Source organism: Octopus sinensis, linkage group LG4 (assembly GCF_006345805.1).
Source record: "Octopus sinensis linkage group LG4, ASM634580v1, whole genome shotgun sequence".
Taxonomy (NCBI): domain Eukaryota; kingdom Metazoa; phylum Mollusca; class Cephalopoda; order Octopoda; family Octopodidae; genus Octopus; species Octopus sinensis.
The window spans coordinates 3634775-3648483 of NC_043000.1; the positions used below are offsets into that span (position 1 = coordinate 3634775).

Sequence of the window (13709 nt, forward strand, 5' to 3'; positions counted from 1 at the left end):
TCAGAGCAAAACTTTGCCCACATTCTGTTAAAATCATCTACTGACAAAATCTTCAAACGTTAAACAACCACATGAAAAAAACAATTCATGCTTTCTCTTTTTTATTTGCTGAGTCTGGAGGAAGAGACAGCAGCCATGACATTTGTTAATCATTTGAGATCGGTTAGATAGGAAAGACATGAGCAGTAAAAAGATTCCAGAGGGCCAATGTTCCAAGGGCTGGGGGTTGGGGGGTGGATTCAACAGGTGAACAGGTGTGACAAAAAATAAAGAAATGAGTGAGCTGGAAGGGCTTCAAACGAAAACAGTAGTTTAATGTGTAAATTACATAATAATTTATGATGTTAAATATTCTTCATTTATTTGCAACACAAATGTTATCCCCGCCACCCAAGTTCTTATGGATTGTAATTCACCCATAGTATTGAATAGGTTCCTAACTCTTGATGTAGAAGATTCTTTATTCACTTAATGCAGAGAGAAAGTCGTTTTGTGTGAAGCCAATGTAGAATCGGGAAATGACAACTGACACCATTATTAATCCTAAGCAATATTAGAAATAGCAATATTAGTATTGATATCCAATAACACATGCAAATTGTTCATGTGATTTGGTTCTGGAAATTCAAGGATGGAACCTAATTTATAATTTCGGTAAACTCTGCCTCTGACAGTTAAAAAATGATACTGGGCAAATTTAATGGATTAGGAACATCCCCAGTAATACTGACCTTGTGATTGATCAAAAAATATATCAGTATTTTTCTTATACTTTAGCTACTAACAAACTAGTATCCGCAGTAATTTTACCAGCAAACTATGGAAGAACAAAAGGTTACTTTAAAAGCTCTTCATTAGTTGATGCTGATTGACCTCAGATCTACTTTATTTTATGCATTGACTGAATGGCTGGACTGAGAAAAATTAATGTTCCACATGTAATATCTGAGTAAGTCCACTTAAGTAGATCTCACTACTTGGTGATATCACTTCTCCCCATTCTTTTTACCACAAATATGCAAACACTAAGTATATACATCAAATCACATATAAGATCTAATATAAGTATATGCACACAGGGACATGAACATACAAATAGACACACATTACTTATCTATGTTTGAGCTATTCCCTAAATAAACTCATAATATTCCAGCAATATGTAACAAGGTGGCAAACAGATAAGGAAGTTTTCAAAAGAGTTCAACATTAAATTATAACAACTCAATTAGTAAGTTAATCCTGATTTCAGGAACATAATTGCTAATTTTAAGGCGCCTTCATACATGATCTATGCAGATATCATTATCAACAATAGAATTAGAATCTTTTGTAAATTAAGAAACTGAGTCACATGTAACTGTTGCTGGCCTCAATTCTCAAGAATTAGCTGTTTATGAAGATGAAAGAAATATATCTAGCAGTATTCTAGCTGTTATAGGTTTAGGGAAAATTAGACTTTAAAAATTCCTATTAACATTTATCTATATCTTGTTGGCAAGTCCCAGCAGTGAGCTGCAAGTATTTTTTTCTGTCTCAGGTTGATGCTTATACTGTCTAATATCATTTACGTTGAAATTGTAGCCATTAATTTATAAACATTTATTGTAGCTTTCATCTGTTTTGAAGAATAATTTTAATGTAATCTATACATCATTTTTAGAATCCATAAAGAGATATGTGGAGTTTAGAAAGAAATGCAATAAATATGATCTGTTCAAAATATAACATTGACCTGCATGAGAGGTATGGCAAAAATAAGCTGAGAATAGTAGCTTGGTATTAAATATATCAATCAATAAATGCAGGAAAGATGACTGCACTGGTAAAGACATGGCACAATGGACAAAGAATACTTAGTGGAAAAGTCTTGTCTGTTCTTAGGAACATGTCCATAGTAAAACATAACCCATGGAAATATGGGAAGACATTGTAAGGTCAGATCTCAGAACAAGGCCTCACAGACAGGTTAACATAAGATCCATATGATTGATATACTGTATTGAAGATACACTTAAGATAGATCTAACTCATACCAGATAGAAAACAAAATTATGATGATTGTTCTAGTGAATATGATAATACTGTCCTTAATAAAATGCAAAGGTGGACATAATTTTTTAAATAACTGACGTAGGTCGTTCAAATTTCACATGTTGGTTGAATAACTCTTCCTATGCAGTAACACTTGTTCCTGTTCTTCTTCATTGCAAACAAACAATGTATTCCGTTATTGAGGTTTTGATAAAAGAGGTGTGTAGGCTGACTGACATTTATTTATAGATGGCAACAGTTTGCTAATAGAGATGACACTATTGATAAAAGCAATGTGCTCAAGGCGGCGAGCTGGCAGAAACGTTAGCACGCCGGGCGAAATGTGTAGCCATATTTTCGTCTGTCGCTACGTTCTGAGTTCAAATTCCGCCGAGGTCGACTTTGCCTTTCATCCTTTCGGGGTCGATAAATTAAGTACCAGTTACGCACTGGGGTCGATGTAATCGGCTTAATCTGTTTGTCTGTCCTTGTTTGTCCCCTCTGTGTTTAGCCCCTTGTGGGTAGTGAAGAAATAAATGTGCTCAGATGAATGAAGTAATTTAAAGAAAGGGAAACTGGCATTGAAGACAAACCATGTAGTTGGAAACCTTCAACTGCAATCAATGACACAAATCACCAGTGAGAGGATGAATTGATATGCATAGACAGATAAGTGATGCTCCAAGAGCTTGTTGAACAACTGAAGTGTGGTCACAGGGTATTAAAAAAGATAATGAAAGACTTTGGGTTTTGAAATGTGTGCAAAGAGGGTATCTTAGTAATTGACACTTGATTTAAAGAAGAGTGTAAGTCTACTGTGGTCTGCTGGAGATGTTTGAAACGAATGAAAGCATGTTCTTTTCCCATCTGGCGACAGGGGATGAAATGTGCCTGCATCTTTATGATCCAGAAACAAAGGTTCAGTCCATGAAATGACATCATACCTCTTCAACAAGATCAAAGAAGTTCAAAAGCCAGCAATTGGCACAAAAACTCAGAAACACAGTTTTGGGGAAAGACAGGGAGCCATTCTCTTTGATTTCCTGGAAAGTGGCTGTACAGTGAACAGCAAAGAGTTTATTGAGACACTCAGAAATCTTGGAGAAGCCATTAAGAGGCACAGACTGAGTAAAAATCTGAAAACAATGGGCAGTTGCTAGGACAGTGCACAACCACACACATATTTGGCAACAAATCAGACAATCATAACATTAGACTGGTCAGTAGTCCGCTACCATGCACCATACAACTTGGATCTGATGCCTTCTGACCTCCACTTGTTTAGTCCAATGAAAGAAGGTCTTCTAAGATGTTTTGATGACAATGACAAAGTGACAATGGGTGTGAAGAAGTAGGTATGACAGGATATAAGGGCAGTGAGCTGGCAGAATCGTTAGCATGCCGGGCGAAATGCATAGCTGTATTTCGTCTGCCGTTATGTTCTGAGTTCAAATTCCACCGAGGTCAACTTTACCTTTCATCCTTTCAGGGTCGATAAATTAATTACCAGTTACGCACTGGGGTCGATGTAATCGACTCAATCCGTTTGTTTTTCTTTGTTTGTCCCCTCTGTGTTTAGTTCCTTGTGGGTAGTATGACAGGATACACATGAATTTTCTCAAACTATTGAACAGTATCTTCCACATAGGAAGATACTCTGCCAACATGCACAGTTGAAATTACTTATGTCAGTTAATAAAAAAAATGTGATTCCTACTTTTGTCTCAGTTTTGGGACAACTTTTGTAATGACACCAATGACTTTAACAAAACTGACAATGCCAACGATGAAGATGATAATTATGATGATGAAAACAAGTTGGTAGAAGTAGAAAAAGAATATAAAAAATGATATGAAATATTGGTGAAACAAATTAAAGAATAACAAAATGGAAAATAAACGCATTTTATCAGTAGTCTTCTCTTGAAATATTTGCCTTAAGATAATTGTAAATGTAATCTAATAGAATTTCAGATTACTGAACATTGATCAGCTTTGGATGATTACTAATAAAGCTATCAGATACAGCTGCTAGAGAGGATCTGAATTACAACAGTATTTATAAACATCATATACACACACACACACATATATATATATATATATATATATATATATATATATATATATATATATATATATATATATATATATATATGTATATCCATACAGATAGTGAAGCAAACCAACTGATTAATGGTGAAATAAATATTGTAAAAAAAGTCAAATAATCTTTGTGTGCCACTATTTGATAAATCAGAATAAAAAGGAAATATCAACTGAAATTTTTAAGAAATGTAAGAATATCTAATAGCAGATAATTCTGAATATTTTAAATTTATTAAAACAAGATTGGTATTTTTTTGGTTTCTTTATCTTACTATACAAATCATCATCATCATCATCATTTAGTGTCTGTTTTCCATGCTAGCATGGGTTGGACGGTTTAACTGGGGTCTGTGAAGCCGGAAGGCTTCATCAGGCCCAGTCAGATTTGGCAGTGTTTCTACAGCTGGATGCCCTTCCTAACGCCAAAATGATTTAAACAAAATGATTAAAACAAATGATTTAAATAAAAGAAAAAAATATGATGTGATGTCCACTAATTTTCTATATAGTCTCACAGCTTCAGTTGCTATCAAAATCAGTTTGAAATGATACATAGTGACATTGTCTTGTATGTTTACTACCATACAAATCAATGTTCAATTTAAATTATTTTCTAAGTTCTAAACTTTACTCAATCTATTTCCATTATTCAACACCATATATACGAATACTTGCTAATGGTTACATAGTTTCAACTTCGGCATTAGTGATTCCGAAGCAACCCCTGTGAACTCAAATTTTAAAGTTAATTTGAATTTAATTTATTTTAAATGTAATCAAATGTTTTTGATTTAAGAGTCAGTAAAAATCAATGGGTGCATAATATGTATAGAGTTTAATTTTATAAATTGGAGTGAGTTGACTTGCTATGAAGAGTGAAAAATCCAATGTTCTTAACACTTCAGACAGAGAAGAAGAAAAAAAAAGATCTCAACACTAAGACACAAAAATGCTAATGGGAGAAAGAAATGGGAAACTGATGTCTAAAAGTAGAGGTGAAGAAAGGGGGAAGGTCAGGGGGCAATATCGAGGTGGGGTGTGGAAGGCTGGAGCAATATGAAGAGGAAATAAAAAATCTGGAGAGAGGGATGAACAAAGTAGTAGATGGGTGGAGTAGGGGAAAAGATAGAAGGTTGGATAAGGAGGAGAGGGTCAAGGGAAAATGGGTGAGAGGATACAAACACCGTAACAAAGTCAACCAGGAGGAGGAGGAGGAAGAAGGCAGGAATGAGTTAGTAACAATGACTGGACCAATACTAATTAAAGTCTATTCAAAAATACATATAAAAAGTTAGTTAGTTTTGGGGAAACTGAAACGTTAGGAAGGGGTACAGGGAATGGGGGGTGGGGGCAGAAAATATAGTAGTCTTTGAAGAGAGGTAAAGAAAATAAATATTTTATAAAAATAAAAATAAAACAGGAGCTGGTATTATATCAATGAGATCTGAAAGGACATCAAATATAAACATGCACATGTCATCAGTGCTTTATGTCCACTTTCTATGCAGACATGGGTTGGATGAGTTGTTGCTTTCTGAGATGAGTAAGAAGACTATGTCTCACTCATAAGCTTCGGATTTGGCTTGGATTCTATGGCTGCCTTTACTAACACTAGAGGGGTTGCCATGACTTCAACAAGACTAAAACGGCCTCTTGACCCCACACTTAACTGAATGCATTGTGTGTATTTTATCATGGCAACAATGCTGTAAACAAATAGGAGTGAGAGTTTGATGGATATCAGGAGAAGAATCAACAGTGAAAGTGATGACAGATGTCAGCACTTAATGGCCAAAAGGCAAGAATTGATAGAGTGTATAGGGTACCTACATATTTGATAATGTCCCTTGTACATGTTGCTCAAGATGGGTAAAACAGCTAAGATAATAAGGATGAGAGAGGTAAAGATGGAGCATTAATGATAAGGCTAGACAGATCTAGTGGTATCTCTAAAAGCAATGTATGGTAAACAAGGCATTCACCATCCTTTGTCTCACACACACATACATATATCATCATCATATATACATTTAATGTCTGTTTTTTTTTGCTGGCATGGGTTGGACTTTTTGACAGAAGACTCCAGCAAGAGGCATGGTTTCTATGGCTGGATACCTTCCTAATGCCAACCATGTAATGGTCATCCCATAAGTTCTGTCCAATTTTACCTTTTTTTAAAACTGAATGAAATTTAATAGTATTTTAGAATGTCTAATAGAATTAAAAATTATTTTTATGCATTTGTGTACATTTAAATTAATTAAATATTATCTTACAGAATAATAGAATTAAAATTTCATTGATTAAAACCCTTTTTAACAAGGAAGTATCCAAAGAGCATTTAAAGCATATAATGCTTTATGAGTACAAAAAAGGAAACTCTGCAGCTGAAGCAACTCAAAACACACACTCAGTTTATGGGAAAGAATGCTTGAATGAAAGAACTTGCAGAAGATGGTTTGCAAAATTCAGAAGTGCAGATTTCAGCCTTCAAGATGAAGATCAAAGAGGACATCCAGTTGAGTCTGATAAGCTCCTTGAGGCATTACTTGAAGAAAATCCTGCATTATCATTTGAAGAATTGGCAATAAAGCTTAGTTCATCATCATCTTCAACAACTTGGAAAGGTTCCAAAACTTGGAAAATGGGTGCCTCGTGAATTGTCTGAAAGCAACCACAAATCCCAAGTTGACATCTGCTCTTCTCTCCATTCTTGAACTCATTTCACCCTTTCTGGATAGACTTGTGACTGGTAACAAAAAAATGGATCTTCTATCAAAATGTTAAACGCCGTAAGCAGTGGCTTGGTAGAAGGGAAAAAGCTCAACCACAACCAAAAAGGGAACTTCATGGGAAAAAGGTCCTTCTCTATCTGGTGGTATTGCAAAGGAGTAATTCACTTTGGATTGTTACCATCTAATGCAACAATCGATGCTCAAGTCTACTGTCAGCAATTAGAGCATTTGAACCAAACTTTGAAGAAAAAATGACACGCTTTAGTGAATCGAAAAGGAGTGATGTTTCATCAGGACATTGCGCAACCCCACACTGCAAAGATCACATCACAGATGATCAAAGAGCTTGGTTGGGAAAAAATTCCTCATCCACCTTATTCTCCCAACCGTGGTCCTTCAGACTACCATTTGTTTCGTAGTTTACAGAATCATTTGGAGGACATAACTTTTGCAAGCCAGGAAGAGGGCAAAACTGACATTTCAGAGTTCTTTACTTTGAAACCAAAAGAGTTCTACATTGATGGGATTAAAAAGTTTGTAAATAGATGGAACGAAGTCATGGATAAGCAGGGAAAGTATATTGATGATTAAATTTCAATTAAATATAACATTTGATCACTTGTTTTCCTTATTCAAAATTCGGACAGAACTTATGGGATGACTTGATTATATATATATATATGTATATATACTAGCAGTATCGCCCGGCGTTGCTCAGGTTTGTAAGGGAAATAACTATATAAGCATTTTTAGAGAGTTATAGCCAAAAAATAGCAAAAAAATTCATTAAAAATGGAAAAAAAATTATGGTAAATTTTTTTTTAAATCGTTGACTCATCGTAGACATTTTTAGAGAGTTACTTCCCTTATATAATAGCGAAAAAATGCATTAAAATGGAAAAAAATTATGGTAAATTTTTTTTTAAATCGTAGACTCATTGTAGACGCGCGCTAATACCCACAAGGGCTCGATATGAATCGCGACTATAAGTTAAACTGCACCGCAAAATGTGGGAGTAGTTAGGAATCTAAATCGTAGGAGACAGACACACAACTTCTCTTTTATATATATATATATATATATATAAACAAGAGACAAAGACAGGTAAGGGAACAAGAAGATGTTTAAGTTTGACGCTTGGGAAGAATGGAAAAGTCTTAGGTATTTCAACCCTATGCCCTTCAACAGAAAGGGTTGGAAAGAAGGTAGAGAGAAATAGAGAGGTGTTTGTGTGTGTGTGTGTGTATATCATTATTATTATGCAAAAGTGTTGTAAGTTCAAAACATTGCTTTTTCAGAAAAAAGTAAAACTGTTTGACTACACTTTAAAAATATTTGATATCTTGCCATCTGAAGCATAACTGGAGATATGATAGTTTGACCAAAAGAACCAGCAAAAATAAATAGTGGAAAACAAAATGCATTTGGTCAAATTTGGACATATGACAGTTTAACATAGTAGCAACAATATTATATACCACAAACATTATACAGAGAATGCAAATATGTAAACACAATATATCTTATACACATAACACACATATACCAAGTTTTATTGAAATTGATTATGAACAAAACTCTGAGCTTACTCTCATGGAATAATGTGACCAATAATATATGAAGAATCATAAACTTAAGGTCAAAAACCTTGTTTATTATCTATCAAACACAGAACATAGTAAATACTCTTCTTAGAATGGGAAAGTTGAAGTAGCAATAAGCTTTATTACTTGGAAGCTACTATATCTCTTTAAAGATTAAATAAAATCAATTTTATTGTGTGAAATATTACTTTTGTAATTACTTCATAATATAGTAAAACAAGAAAATGTAAGTCAACAAAAACAAAATTCTTTTAATACTCCACATCACCATCTGATATATTTAGTACTTTTGGTGTTTCAATTTTCTTTCTATCTGAGGCACATTATTTGTGTAATGATGAGAGGCAAAAAAAAATGTTGGTTTCCTTACATAGAACTTGAATTTTAGGACTTAAACCAATATCCTAAATGTAACTGTAAAAACTTTCAGAATCTAGTTTTAAGATGTTTTAGACTATTTTACATTTCATTCTGTGGTTTATAATGGCACAAAATACGTTCCTTTTTTTAAATCTTTACCAGAGATAGAAATAAACTTTTATTATATTGATACAAAGTATTTGTCACAAAGCCAAAATTATTAAAGGCTATTAATCAGTTGTGCATACAATATTTATCAGTTGTGTATAGAATATTTATCAGGTGTGTATAGAATTCAAAAGAAAAAACATAATGAGACAGCTTATTTAATTTAACATATAATTCATTAACAATCTAATCATGAAATTAAATGTCATTCCTTCACGTTAAATACCATAAAATTTGGTTTTAAAATATCTTGATGCAGATTGTATACCTATATAGAATGTTTATATGTTCAGTCTGAGCATAAGTAACAAAAGCCTCAAAAACTGAAGATAAATTAGTAACAGTAATAAGAGAAGAAAATATTCTAAAATATCTAAATGTGTGTGCATGCACATACACACATGCATATTGTCATCATCATTTGAATGACTATTTTTCCATGCTTACATAGAGTAGGCAGGATTTCTTGAGTCAGATTTTCTATGACCACATGCTCTCTTCCTGTCACCAAACCTCACTGATTTCCAAGAAAGATAATATTTTCCTATAGCTGAGATATGTTTCTGAGAAAGATTGCAAACAGACAACACATCTTGTATGATGACAATATTTGTTTACATTAGTGTGTGATGTCAAGACAGGGAGACAGAAAAAGTTGGGGTGGGGGAGGGGGACATGCCTCAGTGATTAGGAAGTTGTACTCATGATTGCGAGTTCATGGTTTCAATTCCTGGACCAGCTGGTGTGTTGTGTCACGAAGCAAAACTTTTCATCCCACATTACACTGTGATCAGTACGACACCTGATGTTTGGTGCACTGTGCACCAGTCCAGGAAACATCAATTAGATGGAAGGGGGTGAGTTAATGTACAGTACATACATTTGATCACTATAAACAAATAATTTGACTTGTGCAGGTTATTCAGCAAGAAACTGCAGCAGAACCATCCATATATATATATATATATATATTTACATACACATACACACATACATACATGAATACACAAAATGAGCTTCTTTTCAGCTTCCACTTACCATATTCACTTATAAAATTCTGGTTGGCCTAGGGTTATACTAGGGAAAACTTGCCCAAGGTGTCAAGTATTAGAACTGAAACAAAATCATGGTTGTGAAGCGAAGTTAATATGGCCATGCCTACACATCCATCCATCCATCCAAACATATATATATACATATATATATACATATATATAAACTAAATATATATATATATATATTAGGCAATGAGCAAAAAAATTAAGACAACGCAAAGAAGACAAATTTTAATAAATGTATCAGTTTAACACTTAAAATGAAGGGAAAGAGTCTTGACGTTTTGGATGTAGATCTTTCATCAGAAAAAATAAAGAATGAGAAAAGTTTGTGGAAAAATATAAAGAAGGCAAAAAGATGGTTGATACATATGTGTATATATATATATATATGTATATATATCATCACTAAAACATAAATCCAAAACAGATGCACACTGTCTAAGTTATAGAGCAGTATATTATATAAATAAAGTTAGATAAAGCCTGCTTATGGAATTACCCTGGGTTTCATGTCCATAAAGCACTTACAGCGTATCATAAGATTGTGCTTCTGTTTCAAATTTATGTTTTACCAACGATCCGTCTCACATCCTGGCCAGAGTGTTCTACAAAGACCATGTAGTTAGTGTTAAATAGCTGTCCAGTCGGTCATGCTTATACATATTTATAATAAGCCAACCGGTTTGTGATCAGAAGATACACCATACAGCTAAGCATTTTATGGATGTGAAACCCAGGGTAATCCCATAAACAGGTCTTATCTAACTTTATTTATATAATATACTGCTCTATAACTTAGGGGGTGCTTTTGTTTTGGATTTATGTTTTGCCAATAATCCATCTTGCTCCCTGGCCAGAGTGTTTTACAAAGACCATGTGGTTTGTGCTAACTAGCAGGCCATGATTATATATACTTACAGAAACCACCTAGTGTGTGTGTGTGTGTGTGTGTGTGTGTGTGTGTATATATTTATAAATAAGGATAAGATCGATATTTAATTAGCGATCTTATCAAGTGGCCAACATGGGAATAAAAACCTTACAAAGGTAATAATTATTTAAAACTATAAATTAGGGTATCCGAGAGATACCACCACACTGAAATAGCAGTCAAAACCTGCCCCTAAAGCCACCTTAAATGTTCATATAGCACTAGGAGAGTAGACAGAGAGACAAAATATATATATATATATATATATATAATATATATATATATACAAGATAAGAAAATGGAGAAATACATCTAAATCAAATATCAATTACCAGATAATACTCAATCACATACTTTATTAAACCACCACATAAGAGACTGTAGGGTTAATATAAAAAGCAGAACAAATCAGTGTACATAAAGGAATGTACATAAAAAATTGTACATTCCTTTATGTACACTGATTTGTTCTGCTTTTTTATGTTTAACTCTACAGTCTCTTATGTGGTGGTTTAATAAAGTATGTGATTGAGTATTATCTGGTAATTGATATTTGATTTAGATGTATTTCTCCATTTTCTTATCTTGTATTAGTAATTTGTGGTAAATCATTTTACCTTTGCCCATATAATACAGTAAATGAATTAATTGCATTGCAATCATTAACATTTATGTATTAACTTTGTTGGGTACTTCACTAACAGTATATTGGATATATGTTATCCCATGGAGGGTTGCATTTACAACCCCTATCTCAATTTGTATATATATATATATATATATACAAGATAAGAAAATGGAGAAATACATCTAAATCAAATATCAATTACCAGATAATACTCAATCACATACTTTATTAAACCACCACATAAGAGACTGTAGGGTTAAATATAAAAAGCAGAACAAATCAGTGTACATAAAGGAATGTACATAAAAAATTGTACATTCCTTTATGTACACTGATTTGTTCTGCTTTTTTATGTTTAACCCTACAGTCTCTTATGTGGTGGTTTAATAAAGTATGTGATTGAGTATTATCTGGTAATTGATATTTGATTTAGATGTATTTCTCCATTTTCTTATCTTGTATTAGTAATTTGTGGTAAATCATTTTACCTTTGCCCATATAATACAGTAAATGAATTAATTGCATTGCAATCATTAACATTTATGTATTAACTTTGTTGGGTACTTCACTAACAGTATATTGGATATATGTTATCCCATGGAGGGTTGCATTTACAACCCCTATCTCAATTTGTATATATATATATATATATATACATATAAAGTTATATACATTTATACAAATATAATACCTTTTACAGATACCAATCAATTCAATCAAATTCTCAATAACTTATTGTTTATGCAAAACTCACCAATTTTCACAACATTTTAAAACCTAACACCACCATCTTTCAAGTCTAAACCCATTTATGAATGCAGAATTCAGAAAAATATTTTGCCAGTAAAGTGTGCTTATATTCTAATCATGTTCAATCTCAAAGCCTATATGTCTGCTCTAATTGTTTCCATTACATCTATTTGCTCTCTTTGACCCCACAGTTAAAGAATAATAGAAACTTGTACATAATAGATGAGCTCTTCATTGTATTATATCAAATGATATTGAGTTGCAGATGCAATGAAAAAATAATCGTCTGATAATTCAATAACCCAAATTGCAACAATTGTAGAAAACTAATAACAACAGTTTCTGATTATGAAAAAAAATCTACATTACTTAGAAATGATTGAATTATATATGGTGATGTTGGATGGGAAAACTAAGCAGAATAATTTTCATCAAACTTTACATTGAAAAGCAAGTAAATATAGTAAATATGCATTTTACCTCGATGGAAAAGTCTCTGTCAACACTGTACCGTGTTCGTAAATATTTCCTGAAAAATATTAAATTAAAATCCATTTCAGATGAATTTATCTCACATATTTCATAATGTAGAAAAGTCTGTGAACTAAGCTCCAAATTTATAATTACAATAATTTATTACAAAAATATTTTTCAAGAAAAATTCACTGCTTTCTCTTGAGTGTGCTGGTTTTTATACATCCTAATGTATAATAGATATCTTCAGTTTTACATTCGAATATTCTGCTTATGTCAGCTTCTTTGCACAACTATTAAATACACAAATTTACAAAATACTTGCACATTTCTAACTGTAGCACTTTTAAAATTATTTTTAGCTTTAGAAAATATTTAATTCTCATATATTTAACTTTCATTAAACATTACTGTAATACAAACAAAAACATTATATATTATTTCTTAAAAAAGGCATGCATCTTGTTAATTATGCAGGTATAAATAAATCTTATATATAATAGGTGAATGGGTGGCAGTGTGTTTAAGATGTTTGCTTCCCAACCACATAGTTTCAGGTTCAGTCCCATTGCATGGCTCCTTAGGCAAGTAACAGTTACTATGTTCACCAAAACCTTATGAGTGGATTTGGTACACAGAAACTGAAAGAAGCTCACTGTGTGTATGTTTGGGGGTGCGCATGTGTGTGTGTGTGTGTATGTCCTTGTCTACCCATCGCATAATATCATAGTTGCATATGAGTGTTGCTGTTATACATGTAGTGTCATTCATTTCCAATATTCTGCAAAAACAGGTCAGTCCATAGGAAATATTAAAGATAAGGGCTGACAACTGGGAGAGCATCTGGTGACCTCAAT

The 13709-nt window shown here is 32.9% G+C and overlaps 1 protein-coding gene across 7 annotated transcripts in view; it reads right to left on the bottom strand.

The window, feature by feature from the left end:
- Positions 1-13709, bottom strand: part of LOC115210949 (AP-1 complex-associated regulatory protein-like) — a 295023-nt gene that overhangs the window by 157739 nt on the left and 123575 nt on the right. For 5 of the 7 annotated variants that reach the window (XM_029779746.2, XM_029779744.2, XM_029779745.2 and 2 more), the window contains exon 2: positions 12859-12907. The exons of the other annotated variants lie outside the window; for them this stretch is intronic. In XM_029779746.2, the coding sequence (XP_029635606.1) occupies positions 12859-12907 (49 nt within the window). The remainder of the gene's footprint in view (positions 1-12858; positions 12908-13709) is intronic. 7 annotated transcript variants of the gene reach the window in all.